Source organism: Diceros bicornis, chromosome 22 (genome assembly GCF_020826845.1).
Source record: "Diceros bicornis minor isolate mBicDic1 chromosome 22, mDicBic1.mat.cur, whole genome shotgun sequence".
NCBI lineage: Eukaryota > Metazoa > Chordata > Mammalia > Perissodactyla > Rhinocerotidae > Diceros > Diceros bicornis.
The window spans coordinates 16,909,969-16,935,567 of NC_080761.1; the positions used below are offsets into that span (position 1 = coordinate 16,909,969).

Below are 25,599 nucleotides of genomic sequence, written 5' to 3' on the forward strand. Positions count from 1 at the left end.
AATATTTGGAGATCTGTGCTCTAATTGCTGACTGCTGTTTCTGATCACAGAGGTGCAAAGAGAAGGGTGGCCACTGTTGTCCTACCTTCCTCCATTTTTGCAAGCCCCTCATCCTCCAGCTGAAGTGACGACATCCAGGGGATTTAAAGGGCCAGTACCTTTTTTTTCCACCCCCTTCATTTTTCTCTTCTTCTCCTTTTGGGAGCAAAACATTAAGGACTAGGACATTCAAGAGCAACTGCATATATGGGGAAAATTAGAATGTGACCACACATGCTCAGGGAAAGGCACAGGCTCAGAAAAGACCTGAGACCTTAAGTTTATACCTCAGGCTGATCCTTGGCACAGAGACATCCTACAGTAATCAAAAAAATAAATAAATAAATAAACAAAAGCAATAACAAAAAAACAGAAAACCACGGGAAGGGGGGGAATTTGATTTCCATAGACATCACATTATTAGATTCAAATGTCCAGTTTCCAATGAAAAATCACAAGGTATACAAAGAAACAGGAAAGTATAGCCCTTCAAAGTAAAAAAATAAATGAACAAAAACTATCCCTGAAAAAGACCTAATGACAGATCTACTAGACAAATTTTAACACAACTATAGACTAGGTGCTCTAAGAACTAAAGAAAGATGTGGAGAAAGTCAAGAAAACAATGTATGAACAAAATGAAAATATCTATAAAGAGACAGAAAACCTAAAGAGAAACCAAACAGAAATTCTGGAACTGAAAAGTACTATAACTAAAAGGAAAAATTCACTAGACAGGGGGCCAGCCCGGTGGTGCAGCGGTTAAGTGCGTGTGCTCCGCTTCAGCAGCCCGGGGTTCACAGGTTCGGATCCCAGGCGCACACCGATGTACCGCTTTTTAAGCTATGCTGTGGCGGTGTCCCATATAAAGTAGAGGAAGATGGGCACAGATGATAGCCCAGGGCCAATCTTCCTCAAGGAAAAAAAGGGGAGGATTAGCATCGGATGTTAGCTCAGGGCTAGTTCCCCTTACCAAAAAAAAAAATTCACCAGACAGATTCAAATGCAGATTTCAACAGGCAGAAGAAAGAATCAATGAACTTTAAGACAGAACAATGGAAATTATCAAGTCTAAGGAACAGAAAAAAGATTGAAGAAAGGTGAACAGAGCCTAAGGAACCCACAGGACACCAACAAGCAGATCAACGTATGCATTGCTGGAGTCCCAGCAGGAGAAAAGAGAGAGAAACGGACAGAGAGAATATCTGAAGAAATAATGGCTGAAAACTTTCCAAATTTGAAGAAAGACAGGATTACATACATCTAAGAAGCTCAAGAAACTCCAAGTAAGCAGAACTCAAAGAAACTCAAAGAATACACATTATAATCAAATGTTGAAAAGCCAAAGATAAACAGAGGATCTTGGAAGCAGCAAGAGAGAAGCTACGTATCACATACCAGGGATCCTTAATAAGATTTTGAGCCGATTTCTCAACAGAAACATTGAAGGCCAAAAGGCAGTGGATCAATATATTCAAAGTGTTAAAAGAAAAAAACTTTCAATCAAGAATACTATATCCACCAAAACTGTCCTTCAAGAGTGAGGGAGAAATCAAGACATTCCAAAATAAGCAAAAGCTGAGAACATTTGTTACCACTAGACCCACCCTACAACAAATGATGAAGGCAGTTCTGTAGGGTGAAATAAAAGGACACTACATAGTAATTAGAAGCCATATGAAAAAAAATAAAGATCCCAACAAAAGAGAATACATGGACAATTTAAAAAGCAAATATTATTGTAAAAATGGTTTGTAACTCTACTTTTTGTTTTCTACATGATTTGAGAAACTAATATATTTATAAAAAAATTCTTAGCCTAAAAGCTAGTATTATGGTAACTTTGCTTTGTAACTCCACATGTTGTTTTCTACATAATTTAAGAGACTAATGTATTTTAAAGAATTATATTTGTTTTTGGCAACACAATACATAAAGATGTAATTTTGCAACATCGGCAACTGAAAGTTGGGGACAGAGCTGTAAAAAAACAGTTATTGTATGTTATTGCAGCGAAGCTGGTATAACTTCAAATTAGAGTGTTATAACTTTAGGATGTTAAATGTAATCCTGATGGTAACCACAAAGAAAATAGCTATAAAATATACACAAAAGGAAATGAGCAAGGAATTTCAAAACTTCTCTACAAAAAAATCAACTAAACAAGAAAAAGACAGTAACACAGTAAATGAGGGACAGAAAAACATATAAGGCATATGGAAAACAAATAGCAAAATGACAGAAGTCTCTCCTTATCAGTAATTATTTTCAATGGACACAGATTAAACACTTCAGTCAAAAGAGGGAGATTGGCAGAATGGATAAAAACACATGATCCAACTACATGCTAGCTACAAGACACTCACTTTAGATCCAAAGACACAACTAGATTGAAAGTGAAAGGATGGAAAAGATATTCTATGCCAATAGTAACCAAAAGACAGCAGGGGTGGCTATAGCATCATCAGACAAGATAAACTACAAACAAAAGAAGGTTACAAGAAACAAAAACGGACATTATATATCAATAAAATGTTCAGTAAAGCAAGACGATATAACAATTATAAATAATTACTCACTTAATGACATACCAGCAAAATATACATAGCAAAAACTGATGGAATTGAAGGGAGAAATAGACAGCTCTATAATAATACTTGGAGACTTCAATATACCACTTTCAAAAATGGATAAAACAACCAGATAGAAGATAAGTAAGGAAACAGACGACTTAAACAACACAATAAACCAAATGGATGTCACACACATATGCAGAACACTCTACCCAACAACAGCAGCAGACATACTCTTCTCAACTGCACCTCGGACATTTTCCAGGATAGATCACAAGTTAGGAGACAAATTAAGTCTCAACAGATTTAAAAAAAAGATACCATGCAAAGTATCATCTCTGACCAAAGCAGGATTAAGTTAGAAATCAACAACAGATGTAAAACTGGAAAATTCACCAATTTGTGGAAATTAAACAAAACACTCTTAAAACAACCAATGGATAAAGAAGAAATCACATGGGATAGTAGAAAATACTTAGAGATGAATGAAAATAAACACACAACACACCACAACTTACAGGACACAGTGAAAGAAGTATTAAGGGAAAAGTTTATAGCTATAAAAAAGAAGAAAGATCTCAAAACAACCTACCTTTAGAGAACTTACACAAATAGAAAAAAAATAAACTAAACCCAAAGCTAGCTGAAGGAAGGAAATAATAAAGATTAGAGCAGAGGTAAACTAAATAAAGAACAGAAAACCAATAGAGAAAATCAATGAAACCAAAAGCTGGTTTTTTGAATAGGTCAACAAAATCAAAAAATACCTAGATGGACTAAGAAAAGAGAGGTAATTAGGTTCAAATTACTAAAATCACAAATGAGAGTGGGAACATTACTATCAATTCTACAGAACTAAAAAGGATTATAAGAGAGTACTATGAACAATTGTATGCTAACAAATTGGATTAACCTGATGAAATGGACAAACTCCTAGAAACACAAAACCTACCAAGACAAAATCACAAAGAAATAGAAAATCTGAATAGACATATAACTAGTAAGATTGAATTAGTAATCAAAACTCTCACAACAAAAAATGGCCCAGGACATGAGGGCTTCACTAGTGAATTCTACCAAACAATTACAAGACAACACCAATCCTCCTCAAACTCTTCCAAAATTCTGAAGAGAAAAGAATACTTCCAAACTCAATCTATAAGGTTAGCATTAATCTGATTCCAAAGACACTACAAGAAAACTACAGATCAATATCTCTGATGAAAACTGATGCAGAAATCTTTAACAAAATACTAACAAACAAAACTCAATAGCATGTTAAAAGGATTATACACCATGACTCAATACAATTTGTTCTTGGAATGGAAAGATGGTTTGATATACAAAAATCAATCAATGTAACACACCGTATTAACAGAATGAAGTGAAAAAAAACACATGATCATCTCAACTGATGAAGGAAAAGCATTTGACAAAAGTCAATTATCTTTTCATAATAAAAACACTCCAAACTAGGAATAGAAGGAAACTACCTTAACATTATAAAGGTCATATATGAAAAACCCACAGCAAACAGCACACTCAATGATGAAAGTTTGAAAGGTTTTCCTCTAAGATCAGGAAGATGGCAAGGATGTCCACTTTCACCACTTCTAGTCAACATAGTACTAGAAATTCTAGCCAGAGTAATTAGGCATGAGAAAGAAATAAAAGGCATCCAAATTGCAAAGAAAGAAGTAAAATTATCTCTGTTCATAGACAACATGATCTTATATGAAGAAAACCCTAAATATTCCACAAAAAAACTGTTGGAACTAATAAACTAATTCAGCAAAGTAGCAGAGTACAAAGTCCACACAAAAAAAGCAGTTGCATATCTATTCCTTAACAATGAACACTCTGAAAAAGAAATCACAAAAACAATTCCCTTTACAATAGCATCAAAAAGAACAAGATACTGAGGAAATAAGGTAACTAAGAAGGTAAAAGACTTATACAATGAAAATTACAAAACCCTGCTGAAAGAAATTTAAAAAGACATAAATAAATGGAAACTTATACCATCTTCATGGATTGGAAGACTTAATATTGTTAACATATCACTAATGCCCAAAATAATTTACAGAGTCAAAGCAATTCCTATCAAAATCCCAATGATATTTTTTGGACATAGAAAAACCCATCCTAAAATTCATATGGAATCTCAAGGGACTCTCAAATAGCCAAAACAATCTTGAAAAGGAAGAACAAAGCTGGAAGACTCACACTTCCTGAATTCAAAACTTACAACAAAGCCACAGTAATCAAAACAGTGTGGTACTGACATAAACAAAGACATACAGACCAAGAGAACAGAATAGAGAGCACAGAAATAAACTCTTGCATATACAGTCAAATGATTTTTAACAAGGGTGCGAAGACTATTCAATGGGAGAAAGGACAGTATTTTTAACAAATGATGCTGGGAAAACTGGATATCTAGATATCCACATGTAAGAGAATGAAGTTGGACCCCTATCTAACGACATATACAAAAATAACTCAAAATGGGAGAGTGAGCTTTCCTGTAAACTCTTCCCCGGATAAGATACAACAAAAGGAACAGTCACAGACCAACAACGGAATCCTAGACAGTGAAAAGCAAGATCGGAAAGATCTACACTGCCGCACATCTGAGAGTGGAACGTGCTGGGCCCCCGGAGGAAGTGGGGAGGGGTAAGGAGAACTCCTCTCCCACCCCATCAGATCAGCGATCCTGATCCCCAAGGCTCCCAGAGAGGGGGGAGGGGCGGCCCTCTGTGGGGAAACTGTAGCTCTTCGGGCTCTCTCAGCCAGTGGAAAACTCCCACACAGAGGACTCAGAACTGCTATGGGGTACCATCAACATCTGAGCACCCCAGAGAGCGGATAACGAGGGGCGAACGAGAAGTCCCCCCTCGCCAGGGACCCAGCGGGCAAAAGAGAGAGCCCCCCCCACCCCTGCAAACCGGACCCTACAGCTCAGCCAACCAGACCAGACCAAGCGACCTGTGCGGATCGCAGGGAAAAACGGCAGCAGAGCGCAGGGGGCTCAGATTACATAGCCCTTTACCCCCACACAGTGGCGGCAGGTGGAAACCGCAACCAGAGATTTCCAGGATGAGGAAAACCAAAGCCAATACACGAACCACAATGCAAAGATACATGAAATCACCAGACCAGAAGCAAAATGACAAGCACCCAGAAACCAACCCTGAAAACACAGAAATCCATAACCTAAACGACAGAGATTTCAAAATAGCTATCATAAAAACACTCAATGAAATACGAGACAACACAGACAAACAATTCAACGAGATTAGGAATTTCTTCACAAAAGAGATTAAAATCATAAAGAAAAACCAATCAGTGCTGATGGAGATGAAGAACACAATGGAGGAGATAAAGGAGAAACTGGAATCTTTAAAGAACAGAGCTGACAATATGGAGGAAAGAACTAGCATTTTAGAGGACAGGAATACAGATATGCTCCAGATGGAAGAGGAGAAAGAACTAAGACTAAAAAGAAATGAAGAAAGTCTCTGAGAAATATCTGACTCTATTAGGAAATGTAACATAAGAATTATAGGTATTCCTGAGGGAGAAGAGAGGGAAAGAGGAACAGAAAGCCTATTAAAGCAAATAATAGCTGAGAATTTCCCAAATCTGGGGAAGGAGCAGGAAATACCAGTAAGGGAAGCCAACAGGTCACCAAAATATGTCAACAGGCAGAGGCCCACTCCATGCCACCTAGTGGTAAGGCTAGCCAGAGTCAATGACAAAGAAACAATATTAAGAGCAGCTAGACAAAAACAAAAAATAACGTACAAAAGAACTCCCATTAGGCTCTCAGCGGATTTCTCAACAGAAACTTTACAGGCTAGGAGAGACTGGAATGATATATTCAAACTACTGAAAGACAAAAACTTTCAGCCAAGAATACTCTATCCAGCAAAAATATCCTTCAAATATGATGAAGAAATAGTAACTCTCCCAGATAAACAAAAGCTAAGGGAGTTCATGGCCACAAGACCCCACTATAAGAAATACTCAAGAAGGCCCTCAGGCCTGAAAAAAGAAGAGAAAGGGAATACAAAACTTGGAGCAAGGAGAAAAATAGGTAGATAAACTCAGAAAAATAGTGGATCTTTACCAGAATAGGTTAGCAACCACTTAAATACCAAAACCAAAGATCAAAGGAAGGAATTCACCAAAAATAAATTTAACCTCATCACTGTAAACACACAGCCACAACACAAGATAGAATAAGGTATAACAAGAACGACTTAGAAGGGGAAGAGGAAAGTGATTGAATTGACTTAGTATAAGGAAATAGGAGGCCATCGGATAATGGACTATCTCATACACAAGATTTTTTACACAAACCTCAAGGCAACCACTAAACAAATAATCAAAACAAAATCACACATGATAAACAAAGAGAAAACTAGAAGCGTCATAAGACAGAACAACCAAACTGAATTGGCAGTCCAAAACAAATGGGACAAGAAACAAAGGAAACACAAAAGAACCAGAAAATAAGTGACAAAACAGCAACATTAAGCCCTCATCTATCAATAATTACCCTAAATGTAAATGGATTGAACTCTCCAATCAAAAGATACAGAGTGGCAGGACGGATTAAAAAGCAAGAGCCAACAATATGCTGCCTCCAGGAAACACATCTCAGCTCTAAAGACAAGCACAGGCTCAGAGTGAAAGGATGGAAGACAAGCTAATGGCAAACAAAAGAAAGCAGGTGTTGCCATACTAAAAATAACTCAAAACGGATCAAAGATTTAAATATATGACCTAAAAACCACAATAAACTCTTAGAAGAAAACATAGGGCAAAAGGTGCAGACATTGGATTTGGCAAGGATTTCTTGCATATGACACCAAAGGCACAGGCAACAAAAGAAAAAGTAGACAAATTGGACTTCATGAAAAATTTAAAATTTTGTGTATCATAGGACACTATCAACAGAGTAAAGAGGCTACCCACAGAATGGGAGAGAATTTGCAAATCATAAATCTAATACGGGATTAACATCCAAGACATATAAAGAATTCCTATCACTCAACAACAACAAAAAATCAAATTGAGTGGCCTAGTGGTTAAGTTTGCACATTCCACTTTGGCGGCCTGGAGTTCTTGGGTTCGGATCCTAGGCGTGGACCTACACACCACCCATCAAGCCATGCTGAGGCAGCGTGCCACATAGAAGAGCTACAACTCTACAACTATGATACAAAACTATGTACTGGGGCTTTGGAGAGAAAAAAGAAAAAAGAGGAAGACTGGCAACAGATGTTAGTGCAGGGCCAATCTTACTCAAAAAAAAAAGTAAAAAAAAATTCTTAAAAAAAAAAAAATCAAATTGATTAAAAGATGGGCAAAGACGTGAACAGACGTTCCTCCAAAGAAGATATACAAATGGCCAATAAGCACATGAAAAGATGCTAAAATACTAATCTCTAGGGAAATGCAAATCAAAACTATATGAGACACCACTTCATTCCCATTAGGATGCTACTATCAAAAAAAACAGAAAATAGCAAATGTCGGCAAGGATGTGAAGGAATCGGAACCCTTCTGAACTGTTGGTGGGAATATAACATGGTACAAGTCCCTGTAGAAAACAGTATGGCGACTCCTCAAAAAATTAAAAATGTAGTAGAATTAGGGACAGGCCCGGTGGCGTAATGGTTAAGTTCACACACTCTGCTTCGGTGGCCCGGGGTTTGTGGGTTCATATCCCAGGTGCAGACCGACACGCCACTTATCAAGCCATGCTTTGGTGGCATTCCATATGAAGTGGAGGACAATGGGCATGGATGTTAGCCCAGGGCCCATCTTCCTCACACACACACAAAAATATACATACATAGTAGAATTACCATATGATTCAGCAATTCTGCTTCTGGGTATATATCCCCAAAAATTGAAAGCAGTGTTTCAAAGGGACATTTGTACATCCACGTTCAGAGCAGCATTATTCAAAATAGCTCAAGCACAGAAGCTACATAAGTGTCCTTTGATAAATGAATGAATGGATAAGCAAAATTTGGTATATACATAAAATGGAATATTATTCAGTCTTAAAAAAGAAATTCTGACATATGCTACAGCATCGATGAACCTTGAAGACATGATACTAAGTGAAACAAGCCAGTGAGAAAAAGACAAATACTGTATGAGTCCTCTTACATGAGGTACTTAGAGTAGTCAAAATCTTAGAAAGCAGAATTACAGTTGCCAGGGAGTGGGGTTGATGGGGGAGGAATGGATGAGTTACTGTTTAATGAGTATAAAGTTTCAATTTTGTAAGATGAAAAGAGATATGGAGATGGATGGTGGTAACGGTTGCAAAACATTACAAATGTATTTAATACCACTGAATTGTATGCTTAAAACTGATTAAGATGGTTAATTTTATGTTATGTGTATGCTACAGTAAGAAAATATCTTTTTTTAAAAAAAGAGGATTGAGGGTAGGGATAAATGACTACACAGGATAAGAAAGAACTGTGACTGAAATGAAAAAATTACAAGTGTTGCCAGGAATTGTGTTAATTCTCCTTTCATGTTTTTACCTGTTTGTCAAAAGGTAAAACTTTTATTATTGTATTTTATTTTTTAATTAAAAAATCAATGCATGGTAAGGACAGCAAAGTTGGTACATACATATATTTTTTAAGATGCTTAGCTATTAAATGAAGGATCAAGGAATAGAAGATAAAGAGATGAATAGGTTAGATTAGGAAGATGATTTTAGGTTTGAAGATAAGAGAGGTTACAGTATATTTACATGCTAAGGAAAAGGATTCACTAGAGGGAGAAGTTAGACTACAAAAAGTAGCTGATGATGGTGACCACAGCACAAGTGGACAGTGACTAGATTTCTGCAGGACATCTCTTCCACTGACAAGAGAAGGGGCTGAAGTAAAGGACCATTTGGTCTAGGTTGAATAGGAGAGGATGCGAAGCCAGAGGGTAAACAGATTCGGGAAAATATAAATATATTGATGGACTAAGTATCTGCAAAAGGTGAAGAATTAATATAAGGGGAATAAAAAAGGCTAGAAAGGTAAGAAAATATAATTGATGAAATTAACTACTATAGGGCCGGCTCCTTGGCTTGGTGGTTAAGTGCACGTGCTCTGCTGCTGGCGGCCCGGGTTCGGGTCCCGGGCGCACACTGATGCAACGCTTCTCTGGCCATGCTGAGGCCGCGTCCCACATACAGCAACTAGAAGGATGTGCAGCTATGACATACAACTATCTACTGGGGCTTTGGGGGAAAAAATAAATAAATAAAAATTATAAAAAAAAAAAAGAAAGAAATTAACTACTATAGATAAAAACTAATCTTACTCATAAACTAGGTATATTATTTGCCCTAAATTTCTGTAAAGTAAAATTTCTGTCAATATGATAAAACACACAAACCACATTAAAATTCCCCATGTAATAAGATTCTCTCATATTTGTTAAATAATCTCAGTGCCTCCAGAGAAAATAATATTCAAATATTATATATAGATATATATTGATATATTATAAATATCGATATAATATTGATAAATATTTAGGTCTTTTCCATTTTCCTTATTACCATCCTTATCTATTGTTTTCTTTACCTTGATCAGCTACTTTTTGTTTTGCTTCTTCTATTCTTTTTAGTTCCTGCTGCTTTGCTTCTAAGAGTTGTTTTTCTTCTTTTAGAGGATCATATTTTATTTCTACAGGAAGCATAAAAAGGAAGAACCTTAATTACCTTAAATTTAAATATACTCATTCCAAAAACTATCCTTGAAAATAATCACTAACTCAAAGTCTGCAAAAATTTAGAGTAAAATCCAATTTAATCTGAATTACCAAATAGCAAGTTTAAATGTAAAAATATCTCAAAAAATTCCCCAAAAGTATGTTGAATATAATTATCAAATATAAAGATTTTTTCCATCCACAAAAAAGAGTAATTTAAATTATGATGTTTAAAATTTGACTTACTAGAAGAAGGCACTATGAGTAAATAAATGTCTTCCAATACAGCTTCAACTGGTTGAGTATAAAGGTTTTTCCATGGAATTATAAGATTAAGATTACCTACATTAAAAAAAAAAAAAAAGACAAAAATTATTATTCATTCAACATACAGTCACTGTCAGCCCATTTTCTGTCAGGCATTAAAAGACACAACAAAGTAGCCTTTGACCTTAGGAACTCAGTCAATTTATAGAAAGCTATTTTACAACCAAAAACAACAAGCCTTTGTTGAGATGATTTAAATTACTTGTATTAGTATTTTTGGAAATCCTACTAATTGATATTCTAAATATTTACAAGTTTCTATTTATGGTGATTTGTATCAAAAATATACCAATATTTTTCTGTTAATCAACAATCCTTGATATCATAACTTGGAATTTCCCCAATTCTTACTCTAAATCTCTATAAGTATTTTTCTTATACTTTAAAAAAGTAGATTACTTTATGTAAGTGTGAATATGTGCCTTTTTCACATATAGAGATTATATGTATCTATATATAGTAATATATGTGTATGATTTTCTCCATAAGTGTATGCACAAAGTTCTATGGTAATAATCAAGGATCATGGGCAATATTAGAAAATTATTCAAACTAATGAAAATGTTACTACAATCCAGTAGCAAAGTATTTTAAAAAGCGTTAGATTTCTTGAACTATAAAATACTATGTAAGAGGTTCATTATACTATTGACTTTAATTTTGCGTATTTAGAAAATTTCCATAATAAAAAGTTCTAAACAATTTAAAAATTTTTTAGAAAGTAGGCGTCTCTAGATTTAGAAATAATTGTCATGATTGGGGAAGGGAAAGATTACTAAATACACTATTACTGCATTAACTGGTTAGTAACTTAGGAAGAGAAAAAAAATCTACTTAGATCTATCTCATTACATAACCCCAAAAATCCATATCTTAAAAAACAACAAAATGAAAAAGCGATTTAATCATATAATATCAATCCAGAGAAAAATAATCTGATTTCTAAAAGAGGGACAATGTTTTAAGATTTAGATGAGAGAAGATAGAACCATGTCAAATTTTTATACAGTCCAAAATATAATCAAAATGAAATGAGCAGATTGTAAAAAATAATTGTGCCAAATTTGACACAGTTAATTTATTTATAATTGTATCCAGCAGAGCCAGCCCTGATGGCCTAGTGGTTAAACTTTGGCGTGCTCCACTTTGGTGGCCTGGATTTGGTTCCCAGGCGAGGAACCACACCACTCATCTGTCAGTAGCCAAGCTGTGGCAGCACTCACACAGAACTAGAAGGACTTACACTTAGAATAAACAACTATGTACTGGGGCTTTGGGGAGGAAAAAAAAAAAATTACAAAAAGAAAATGTACCAAGCAGACTGCTTACACACATATACACACATACACTAATAATCCAAAAAAGTAAATGAACAAAAGGACAGAGAATAGTGACAAAATAACATTAAGTAATCAAAGAAGCACATATAAAATTAATAATGTAGCATTTTCACCACTAAATCTTTTTTTTAAACCAAACTGTTTTTTCCTCTCACTATAAAGTGTAGACTTCTTATAGAAAATGTGGAAAATTCTGAAAAATATAAACAAAGGTAATTACAAACAAATACAAACAAAAGTTGTCCACACAAAGACAACTACTTTTAAAATATGTGAGAATTTATATTTGATATATATGTAACTCTGTATGCTAAATGAAGAAAATTTTGAAAGATCAGTAAGATTAACAACACCCAGTAATGGCAAGGGGACAATATGTTCCTATAAAACTGGTTGTACTACTATACCACTCATTTGGATATGTGTAGCTCTTTCATTCAACAAACTGTTCCTACTATATGCCAGGTATTGTGGTAAGTGGTGAGGATACAATAAAAATTAAATCTACTTCTTCTCAAGAACCTTACTGTCAAGTAGTAGAAAAAAAAATAACAATGATATTCAAGAATGACAGGCCCTATGATAGAGGTATGCAAACGACACCTTAAATGATTCTCAAAATTATCTAGTATTTAGTGCAGTGTACATTTCACTATCTTATATTAATACTGAAAATTACCTTAGTATCATTTTTAAAGATGGTCAGGCAAGAAAAAATAGGAAGGAAAAAAGGCAGGCTCTAAATGAAACCAGGTCTATCTAGTCTTACATATTTTTTCACTTTTCTTGAATTGATGTTAAATTTATATACACTGAAATACAATGATAATTATAAAATTCAATGATGTTTGGAAAAATTTTAAAAACTACATGAAAATGTTTACTATAATATTTTTATACCAATGGAAAATAGCAGATTATTCTACAATGTCCAAATATGCATTCATCGGATTATTACACTACCACAAGAAATAAATGAGGTCAAATCAACGTGGATTATGAGAAATTTTTATTAAATGTTAACTTTAAAAAATTGAACATAAAATCATATATATATCATGATTACAAGTAGTTAAAATTTACACATGTAAACAATCATATAGAAATATGCAAAAATAAATATGTTAGGTGGAAAAGTAATGGGTGACATTTTTTCCCCTCTTATTTACACCAAATCATCTTTAAATTGAGGGAGGGAAGAGACAGATTTTGAGTCCCAGCAATGTAAAATGATGAAAACTTTCTCTGGCATATCGTCTAATAGCAACCATAAGTGCACAAAACTGTGGAGACAGCACCATGTAACTTACACAAGCTTTCAGAATACCTTGTTCCCCAAGTGACACCAATATGTTGCAACAACATTATATAAATCCTACTACACAAACTATGTAACAAAAACACTTCCAAGTCCCAAACAATGACACTATTGTCTTGCACAATATTTAAACCAACAAAGTATAAACAACAATTTAAACAATAAAGTTAAAACAATAAACTAACGTATTGTAAGAAACCAAACATACATGTTTTTATTGAACATGTTAAAACGTCATATTCCAGTCAGTTTCTGCTCCCCCAATTCACTTAAAATGTAAACTACAAATACTGCAAAAATAATACAATATTTCCTGCAAACCTAGAAAACTTCCAGAGCAGAAAGTAGGTTTCTGATTGGTCCCTAGCCACGCTGCCTGGATGATCCAGACCCTACTCCCTACACCACATATCCATGGCCAATCAGAATACAGCAATGATAACTAGTGTCAAAAACCTAAGAAACTGAGATAGTTATGCTCTTCATTAGATTTAATGCTTTGGCTCTCAATTAACTCATTTTTAACACCTAATAAAATGTATAATTTCAAATGTGTAATTTCATAGGTACTGGACAAGGGATATACGGACCACACAATATTTTTAAGTTACACAACTAATATCTACCTAGATGAAAACACACGATTATTTCCAATTAATGCTCAGAAACATTAAAAATATCACATTATAGAGATACTAGGCATATTACTCTAGTTGCATGTCCAGCAAGGAGGACATTTAAATAATAAACATAGCTTACCTATATGACCAACTTTAATTTTAAATGGTACATCCAGTTGACTCTACAAAAAAAATATGTAAAATTATAGTACATATACAGTTCCACAAAATAGATAACGACTTTTTTCTTCCCAAAATTATTTAAAGGATTTAAGGTAACTTACACTTTCCCTTTACCTTCAACACTCATTTAAATTTATAAATATATAATTGCAATATAATTCTCAAAATCATGAAATTCAGGGAGACTGGTCACTTTAAAATAAATAGGGGAAAGAGTCTACAGTAATACTAATCACGTAAATTACCCATACCAGCATGACTACTGCTTTTACATTATTTGGGGGAAAAAAAAGTGGGAAATTCCACTGTCAGTTTGTGCTTGTAAAGAGAATAAAACCCCACTTTGCAAAAAAAAAGAAAAAAAACCTCAAAAAAATTCCTCCCCATTCAATGGGGAAAAAGACAACCTTTTCAATAAATGGTGCTGGGAAAATTGGATGGATATCCACTTGTAAAAGAATGAAGTTAGACTCTTATACCATATACAAAATTCACTTAAAATGGACCAAAGCTCTAAACACAAGAACTAAAACTGAAACCCTCAAAAGAAAATATAAGTTAAAATCTTCTTAACATTAGATTTGGCAATGATTTCTTGGATATCACATCAAAGGCACAGGCAACAAAATAAAAAATAGATGAATTCAATTTCACCAAAATTAAAAACTTCTATGCAAAGGATACTATCAACAGAGGCATAAGGCAATCCACGAAATGAGGACTTGCAAATCATATATCTGGTAAGGGAAAATATTCAGAATATATAAAGAACTACAACTTAACCACAAAACAAAACAGAACAAACTTGAGTAAGAAATCAGCAACACTTTTCAATAGACATTTCTCCAAGGAACATACACGAGGGCCAGTAAACACATCAAATTTGCTCAACTTCACTAGTCATTAGAGAAATGCTAAGAAAAACCAAAATGAAATACCACTTTATACTCATTACAACGGCTATTATCCAAAAAGCAGAAAATAAATGCTGGCAAGGATGTGGAGAAACTGGAATCCTCATGCATTGCTGGTGTGATATAAAATGGCTCAACTGCTATGGAAAACAGTGTGGCAGTTCCTGAAAAGGCTAAATATAAAATTACCATATAATCCAGCAATGCCATTCATAGATATTTACCCAAAGAAATTGAAAGCAGGGACTCAAATAGACATACGTATGCCAATGTTTATAGCAGCATTATTCACAAGAGCCAAAAGGCAGAAGCAACCCAAGCATCTATCAACAGATGAACGGATAAACAAAATGTGCCATATACATACAGTAGAATATTATTCAGCCATAAAAACGAGTGGTGTTCTGATATATATTACAACATGGATGAACTTTGAAGGAAATTATGCTAAGTGAAATAAGCCAGATACAAAATAAGAAACATAGCATGACTCAACTTATATAAGGCACCGGGAATAGGCAAATTCATAGAGACAGAAAGTAGATTAGAGTTTAGCAAAGTCTATGGAGAGAGGGAATGGGGAGTCATTTCTTAATGGTTGCACAGTTCCCTTAGGTGATGGTTGCACAACATTGTGAATATAATTAATGCTTGAATTCTACAGTTAAAAATGGTTAAAATCGTATAAAAAAACTTGAAGACGATTGGGGAAATAAATTAACCATTTAAAATAAAATCATATATGAGAAATAAATATTAGAAACATTTTTAAATGGGAAAAATTACCCTGTCAGCCTGTGCTTTTAAGGAGATTAAAAGTCCATTTTGCAAAATTCACAATTTACAGAAATTATTTTCAAAAAATTTTCTCAAACTTAAATAATTTAAAGTGAAAGTAAATCAAGAACAAGTCTATATAGCTAAATGCACTAACATTACAAATTTTTTATAGTGAAAACTTACCAGGGCATTTTCTTTAATTTCAAGGTTCTTCAAGGCCACAGCTCCTAAAAAAATTTTAAAAAATAAAATTGAAATACTCAAATATTTTTCATTTTAAAATTAGAAATACTTATTCTTAAATGTCATTTTAAGGAAAAATAATTGTAAATAATGTACATAACAGAAAACAGAATCCAACTATGCTCTTATTAGCTCACCTTCATTCTTCAACTTAGTCTAAGACGGTATGTTTGACCACATCATTTACTGTAAGTTCTGACCTCCACAGTTACAGCTCAATGTTAATGTATACAAACATTTTAATCAGAATTATACAAATAATATGAACCCAGCAAGGTAGCATAATATAAGAACAACATAAAAAAATAAACTGAATTTAAATATACTTGCAATGAACAACTGGAAAGAAATTTTTAAAATCCAAAATCAGCGAACTTGAAAATAAGATAAATACAAACTTTCCAAACTGAAATGCAAAGAGAAAAATGAAAGAAAAAAAATAATGTAACAGAACGTCCAAGAACTGCAGGACAATTATAAAAGCTGTAATATATGCATAATGGGAATACCAGAAGAAAACAAAGGAGGGAAGCAGAAAAAAAAAATATTTAGAGTGATAATGGTTGAGAAATTTCCGAAATCAATGATAAAAGCTCCAAACCACAGAACAAGGAAGCTCAGAGAACACCAAGCAGGAAAATGCCAGAAAATCTACACCTAGGCATATCATAATCAAACCATATTCAAAATCAAAATTCAAAGAAAATATGATCTAGAAACACCACTTCTGGGCATATATATACAAAGGAAAAGAAAATGGGATATTGAAAAGATATCTGCACTCCCAGGTTTATTGCAGCATTATTCACAATAGTCAAGAAACAGAAACAATATAAGTGTCCATCAACAGATAAACAGATAAAGAAGATGTGGTGTTGGGGCTGGGTCAGTGGTGCAGCGGTTAAGTGCATGCACTCTGCTTCAGCAGCCCAAAGGTTCACAGGTTTGGATCCCAGGCACTCACCGACGTAGCGCTTGTCAAGCCATGCTGCGGCGGCATCCCATATAAAGTAGAGGAAGATGGGCACAGATGTTAGCCCAGGGCCAATCTTCCTCAGCAAAAAAGAGGAGGACTGGCATCAGATGTTAGCTCAGGGCTGATCTTCCTCACAAAAAAAAAAAAAGTAGAAGATAGGGTGTGTCTATACATACACACAATGGAATATTATTCAGCCCTGAGAAAGGAAATCCTGCCATTTGTGACAACATGGATGGACTCTGAGGGCATTATGCTTAGTGGAAAAAGAGAAAGACAAATAATCTACGACATTATTTATATGCAGAATCTAAAAAAGCTGAAGCTGAACTTGTAGAAACAGAGTAGAATGGTGGTTATCAGGGATGCAGGGGAACTGGGAGATGTTGTTAAAGGATAAAAACTTGCAACTAGAAGATGAATAAGTTCTGGAGATCCACTGCACAGCATAGTGATTATAGTCAACAATACTGTATTATATACTTAAAAATTGCTAAGAGACTAGGTCTTAAATGTTCTCACCACAAAAAAGGAAATGATAATTATGTGACAAAATAGAGGTGTTAACTAAAGCTATGGTGGTAATCATACTGCAATATACAAATGTATCAAATCAACACGGTGTACACCTTAAACTTACACAATGTTATATGTAAATTAGAACAAAAAAAGAAAAATCCTGGAAGAAGGCAGAGAAATACACACAAACACCAATAGAGGCACAAAGTGTAAGTGAATTGAAAAATTCACTAGAGAAAATCAAAAGCAGACTCAAACAGGCAAAAGAATGAATCAGCAAACTTGAAGTCAGGTCATGTGAAAATATAGTGTGAGGCACAAAAAGAAAAAAGTTAAGAGAAGTGAAGAGAGCCTAAGGGATTTATGGGGCATCATTAAGTGGATCATGCATTATGGGAGTCCAAGAGGAGAGACAGAGAAAGGAGCAGAGAGCTGATTTGGAGAAATAATGGCCCAAAATTTCCCAAATTTGAGGAAAGACAGGAATATACGAATCCAAGAATCTCAACCAAGAAACACGATAATCAAAGACAAAGAGAATATTACAGGTAGCAAGAGAAAAGTCACTTGACATGTACACAGGATCTTCAATAAGAGTATCAGTAGATTTCTCTACAGAAACCTTGCAAGCCAGACAACAGGGGATGATATATTTAAAGTGCTGAAAGAAAAAAACTGTCAACCGGGAACATTATATCCAGCAAAATATATCTACTTCAAAAGTAAGGGAAAATTTAAGATATTCTGAGATAAAAAAAAAAACGCTGAGGGAGTTCATTACCAGTAGATCTTTTTACAAAAATTTTAAAGGGAGTCCTTCAAGTTGAAAAGAAAGAACACTAGGCGGTAACTTGAAGCCATATGAAAATATAAAGTTCTCAGTAAAGGTAAGTACATGAGCAAATATAAAAACCAGTATTATTGTAATTTTACAAAGACAAAAGAATTAAAAAAGCATAAGTCTATGTTAACAGGTATATAATATATAAAGATGTCATTTGCTACATCAATAACAAAGTTGGGGAAGCAGGTTGCAAAGGAGTACTCTTGTATGCATTTAAAGTTAAACTGTTATCAGTTTAAAATATATTGTTATAACCTTAAATACGTAATCCCTGTAGAACCACAAAGTAAATATCCATAGAATATACACAAAAGGAAATAAGGAAATCAAAACATGTCACTACAAAAAAACTGAAACGGAAGGCAGTAAGGAAAAAAATGAGACAGAAAATTGTAACACATACAGAAAATAACTAACAAAATGCCAACAGTAAGTCCTTCTCTACCAGCAATTACTTTAAATGTAAATAGTTTAAACTCTCCAATCAAAAGACATAGATGGACAGAGTGGATTTAAAAAAAAAACAACATAATCCCACTATATGCTGTCTACAAGAGGCTCACTTTAGCTCTAAGGACATGCATGGGTTGAAGGTGAAAGGATGGAAAAAGATTCCCTCATGCAAATAATAACCAAAAGAGCAGAGAAGGATGTACTTATTTTAGGAAAAATAGATTGTAAGTCAAAAGCTGTTACAATAGACAAAGAAGGACATTATATAATGATAAAAGGGTGAATTCACTAAGATATAACAGTTGTAAACATATGTGCACCAAACATCAGAGCTCAAAAATATATGAATGAAACACTGACAGAATTGAAAAGAGAAATACACAGTTCTATGATAACAGTAGGAGGCTTCAATATACAACTTCAATAATGGAGAGAACAACCAGACAGAAGATTAACAAGGAAACAGATGAATTGAACTTAACAAACATATACAGAACACTCTACCTAACAGCAGCAGAATACACAATTTTCTCCAGTGCACACAAAACATTCTCTAAGACAGGTCATATGTTAGGCAACAAAACAAATCTGCATAAACTGTAAAAGACTGAAATCATATAAGGTATCTTTTCTGAAAACAATGCAACAAATCTATAAATCAGTAGCAGAATGAAAACTGAAAAATCCACAGATACGTGAAAATTAACACACTTTTAAACAAGTAATGAGTCAAGGAAGAAATCACAAGAAAAATTAAAAAACAAAAAAATTAAAATGAAACACGTCAAAATTTATGGGATGCAGCGGAAGTAGTCCTGGGAGGGAAATTTATAGCCGTAAATGTTCACATTAAAAAAGAAGAAATATCCCAAATCAACAATACAAATTTGCACCTTAAAGAAATTTAAATAGATTAACTAAACCCAAAGCTACCAGAAGGAATGAAATAATAAAAATTAGAACAGAGATAAGCAAAATAGAGAACAGAAAACCAATAGAGAAAATTAATGAAACCAAAAGTTGACTCTTCAAAACGAACAACAAAATTTACAAATCTTTAGCTAGGCTCACTAAGAAAAAAAGAGAAAAGAGTTGACTAAAATCAGAAATGAAGGAAGGGATAGTACTACCAATTTTGCAGCAGTAAAAAGGATTATAAAGAGTACTATGAACAACTGTACATCAACAAATTGGATAACCCAGATGAAAATAGATAAATTCTTAGAAACACACAACCTACCACTAATGAATCATGAAGAAATAAATAATGGGAACAGACCTATAATTAGTAAGGAGATTTCATCAGTAATCAAAAATCTCCCAACAACAACTACAAAAGCCCAGACTAGATAATTTCACTGGTGAATTCTACCAAACATTTAAAAGAGAACACCAATCTTCCTCAAACTCCTCCAAAACAACTGAAGAGAAGGCAATAGTTCCAAACTCAATCTATGAGGTCAGTATTAATCTGATACCAAAGACAGACAAAGAAAACTACAGATCAATATCTCTGATGAATATTGATACAAAAATCCTCCACAAAATACTAGCAAATAAAATTCAACAGCACAGGAAAAGGATTATATACCATGACTCAACACAACTTATTCCTGGAATGGGAAGTTGTTCCAATACATGAAAATCAATCAATGTAACACAACACATTAACAGAATGAAGGGGAAAAAACACATGATCATCTCAATTGATAGATAAAAAGCATTCAAAAAATTTCAAATCCTTTCGTGATAAAAACACCCAACAAACTAAGAATAAAAGTAAACTACCTTAACATAATAAAGGCCATACATGAAAAGCCCACAATGAACATCATTCTCAATGGTGAAAGACAAATCTTTCCTCTAACGTCAGGAACAAGATAAGGATGCCCACTTTCACCACTTCTATTCAACATAGCACTGAAATTCCTAGCCAGAGCAATCAGGCAAGAAAAAGAAATAAAAGGCATCCACCTTGGAAAGGAAGAAGTAAAATAATCTCTGTTTATAGATAACATGATCTTTTATGAAGAAAACCCCACATATTCTACCAAGAAAACCACTAGAATGAATTAATTCAGCAGTGCTGCTGGATACAAAATCAAAACACAAAAATCAGTTGTGTTTCCTTACACTAACAATGAACAATCTGAAACAGAAATTAAGAAAACAATTCCATTTACAATAGCATCGAAAATAATAAAATATTTGTGAATAAACTTAACCAAGGGGGTGAATAACTTGTACCCTGAAACTATAAAACAGTGCTGAAAGAAATTAAAAAATGAAAAGATATCCAACATTAACAGATTAAAACAATTAATGTTATTAAGATGTCAATACTATCCAAAGCAACCTACAGATTCAATGCAATCCACACTAAAATCCCAATGTTTTTTGCAGAAATAGGAAAATCCATCCTTAGAATTCATATGGAATCTCAAAAATAGTCAAATAGTCAAAACAATCTTAAGAAAAAAAAGAAAGAAAGCTGGAAGTCTCACACTTTCTAATTTCAAAACTCATGAGAGTAATCAAAACACTGTGGTACTAGCATACAGACATTTAGACCAATGGAACAGAGTAGAGAGCCCAGAAATATATCCCCACATATATAGTCAAATGGTTTTCAACAAGGCTGTCAAGATCATTCAGTTTGGAAAGGATAGTCTTTTCAACAAAAGGTGTTGAAAAACTGGATATTCACATGCAAAAGAAAGAAGCTGGATCCTTACCTTACACCACATCCAAAAATTAACTCAAAATGGATCAAAGACTTAAATGTCAGACCGAAAATTATAAAACTCTTAGAAGAAAGCATAGGTGAAAAGTTCCACGACATTGAATTTGGCAATGATTTCTTGGATGTGACACCAAAAGCACAGCAAACAACAACAAAAAAATAGATGATTTGGACTTCATCAAAATTAAAAATTTTTGTATATCAAAGGACACTATCAACAGTGAAAAGGCAACACATGGAACAGAGGGAATATTTGCAAATCACATATCTGACAAGGGGTTAATATCCAGAATACATAAAGAACTCCTACAACTCAACAACAATACGACCCAATTCAAGGATGGCCAAGGGTCTTGAATAGATACTTTTTCCAAAAAAGATATACAAACGGCCAATAAGCACATGAAAAGATGTTCAACATCACTAATCATTACAGGAATGCAAACAAAAACGACAACGAGACATCACCACACATCCATTAGGATGACTACTATCAACAAAACAGAAAATAACAAATGTTTCTAAGAATTTGGATAAATTGGAACACTAGTGCGATGATGGCAGGAATGTAAAATGGTGCAGCTGCTATGGAAAGTAGTAAGGTGTTTCCTCTAAAAATTAAAAATAGAATTACCATATGACCCAGCAATTCTACTTGTGGGTATATACCCAAAATATTTAAAAGCAGGGACTCAAATAGATATTTGTACACTCATGTTTGTAGGAGGATTATTCACAATAGCCAAAAGGCAGAAGCAACCCATGTGTCCATTGACAGATGAATGGAAAAACAAAATGTGGTATATACATACAATGGAATATTATTCAGCCTTAAAAATGCATGAAATTCTGACATGCTACAACAAAGATGAACCTTGAAGACATTATGCAAAGTAAAATAAGCCAGACAAAAAAAAGGAGAAATAGTGTATCATATCACTTATATGAGGTACCTAGAATAGTCAAATTCACAGAGACAGAAAATAGAATGGTGGTTGCCAGGAGCTGAGGGGAGTTGAGAATGGGTAGTTATTGCTTAATGGGTACAGTGTTTCAGTTTTGCAAGATGAAAAGAGTTCTGGAGATGGACAGTGGTGATGGTTGCACAACAATGTGAATATACTTAATGCCACTGAACCGTACACTTAAAAATGGTTAAGATGATATGTTTTATGTTGTATTTTACCACAATTTTTTAAATGGGAGGAGTGGTGACAGAGAAATAAAGACTTTCTCAGACAAACAAAAACTGATAGAATTTGCTGCCAGTAGACTTCTCTTGTAAGAAATGTTAAAAGCTTTCAGAGAGCAGGAAAATGATACAGGTCAGAAACTCAGATCTATAAGAGCATTAGAGAAGGAATCAACAAAGGTAAAATTAAGCCTTTTATTATCCTTATTCTTAATAATCTAATGAAAAACTATTTAAAATAATAACAACAGTACACTGAGTACAGTTTATAGGTAAGTGAAACGAATAACAGCAATGTTGTAAGAGGCATAAGGGATGGAATGAAATACTCTGTTATAAGGTACCTCTATTCTCCCTGAAGCAGTATGGTCTTATCTGAAAGCAGACTTGGATTAGTTTTAAACGTATACTATAATTCTAAGGCAACTACTAAAAAAAAATTTAAAGAAATATAATTGATATTCTAGGAGAGGAGAAAAAAATTAAATCACATAAAATGCTCAATTAAAACCAGAGAAGGCAGAAAAAAGGGGGAAGATTTTAAAAAGCAAAGAAAGACATGTAACAAATAGAAAAGAGCTACAAATATGGTATATATAAATCCATTAACCCAACTATACCAATAACTACTTTAAATTAAATGTGAATGGTCTGAATACACCGATTAAAAGACAGAGACTTGACAGAGTGGATAAAAAGAAAAACCCAACTATAAAGTGTCTATAAGGAAACCACTTTAAATATAAAGACACAGGCAAATTAAAAATAAAGGAATCTCATTGAAATTATAGAACATTTCATCCAACAACAGCAGAATACATATTCTTCTCAAATTCACATGGAACATTCACCAAGAAAAACCACACTTTGGCCCATAAAACATACCTTAACAAATTTAAAGGAATAGCATTCACACAAAGTTTGCTTTCAGACCACAATGGAATTAAACTAGAAATAGGTAACAGAAAGAAAGCTGGAAAATCCCAAAATATCTGAAGATTAAATAAAAATTAGTTCTAAATAACACATAGGTCAAAGAAGCCCCAAAAGAAATTTAAAAATGTTTTGAATCAAACGAGAACACAACTTACCAAAATCTGTGACATGCAGCAAAAGCAGGGCTTAGAGGAAAATTTAAAACCATTGAATTCATATATTAGAAAAGAAGAAAGCTCTAAAATCAATAATCAAAGCTTCCACTTTAGGAATCTAGGAAAAGAAAAGCAAATTAAATCCTAAGCAAGCAGAAGAAAAAAAATAATAAGAACTAGAGCAGAAATCAACGAAATTCAATACAGAAAATCAATAGAGAAAAAAATGAATGAAACCAAAAGCTGGTTCTTTGAAAAGATCAATAAAATTAATAACTCTCTAGCCAGGTTAACCAAAGAGAGAAGAAAGAGAAAAGACACAAATTAATAATATAAGAAATGAAAGGGGGGCTGGTCCGATGGTATAGTGGTTGAGTTCACGCACTCCGCTTCAGCGGCCTAGGGTTTGCAGGTTTGGATCCCGGGCGCAGACTTGCACACCACTCATCAAGACATGCTGTAGCTGCAACACACATACAAAGTAGAGGAAGACTGGCACAGATGTTAGCTCAGGGACCATCATCCTCAAGCAAAAAGAGGAGGACTGGCAGTGGGTTAGCTCAGGGCCAATCTTCCTGATCAAAAAAAAAAAAAAAAAAACACAAGAAAGAAATGAAAGGAAGGGCTATCATTACTGATTCCATGGATATTAAAAGAATAAAGGAATATTATAAATATACCCACAAATGTTATAACTTAGACGAAACATACCAATTCCTTGGAAGATACATTCTACCAAAATTCACACAAGAAAAAATATATAATCTAAATAGGCCTATATATATATTAAAGAAATTGAATCAATAATTAATAATCTTTCAAAACTGAAAGCATAATGCCCAGATGGTTTCACTAATGTTCTACCAAGCATTTAAGGGAAAAATGATACTAATCCCTTACAATCTCTTCCAGAAAACAAAGGCAGAGGAAACACTTTCTAACTCATGTTATGAGGTCAGCATTACCCTAATATCAAAACCAGATTAAGATATTACAGGAAAGAAAAACTGCAGACCAGTATCTCTCATGAACATAGATGCAAAAATCCTCGGGGGCCGGCCTGGTGGCACAGTGGTTAAGTTTGCTCACTCCGCTTCAGCAGCCTGGGGTTCGCGGGTTTGGATCCCAGGTGCGGACCTACACACCGCTCGTCAGGTGTGTGGTGTCCCATGCTGTGGTGGCGTCCCATATACAAAATAGAGGAAGATGGGCACAGATGTTAGCTCAGGGCTAATCTTCCTCAGCAAAAAGAGGAGGATTGGCAGTGGACGTTAGCTCAGAGCCAGTCTTCCTCACACACACACACACACACACACACACACAAGACTTAAAAAAAAAATCCTCAACAAAATATCAGCAAGTTGAATTCAACAATGTATAAAAATAATTATATATCATGACCAAGTGGGATTTATTCCAATGTATAAAAATAATTATATATCATGACACACACACACACACACACACACAAGACTTAAAAAAAAAATCCTCAACAAAATATCAGCAAGTTGAATTCAACAATGTATAAAAATAATTATATATCATGACCAAGTGGGATTTATTCCAGGTATGAAAGGCTTGTTCAACATTCAAAAATCAGTTAATGTAACCTATTACACCAACAGGCTGAAGAAAAATCCTACAATCACATCAACAGATGCAGAAAAATCATTTTACAAAACCCAACACACATTC

The 25,599-nt window shown here is 34.1% G+C and overlaps 1 protein-coding gene across 5 annotated transcripts in view; it reads right to left on the minus strand.

Annotated features, from left to right (window-relative positions):
- The window catches only part of VPS13A (vacuolar protein sorting 13 homolog A), a 249,952-nt gene that overhangs the window by 218,696 nt on the left and 5,657 nt on the right, over positions 1-25,599 (minus strand). For all 5 annotated transcript variants that reach the window (XM_058565619.1, XM_058565615.1, XM_058565616.1 and 2 more), the window contains exons 2-5: positions 16,027-16,070; positions 14,106-14,148; positions 10,608-10,703; positions 10,235-10,336 (exon numbers count right to left, since the gene is read on the minus strand). In XM_058565619.1, the coding sequence (XP_058421602.1) occupies positions 10,235-10,336; positions 10,608-10,703; positions 14,106-14,148; positions 16,027-16,070 (285 nt within the window). The remainder of the gene's footprint in view (positions 1-10,234; positions 10,337-10,607; positions 10,704-14,105; positions 14,149-16,026; positions 16,071-25,599) is intronic.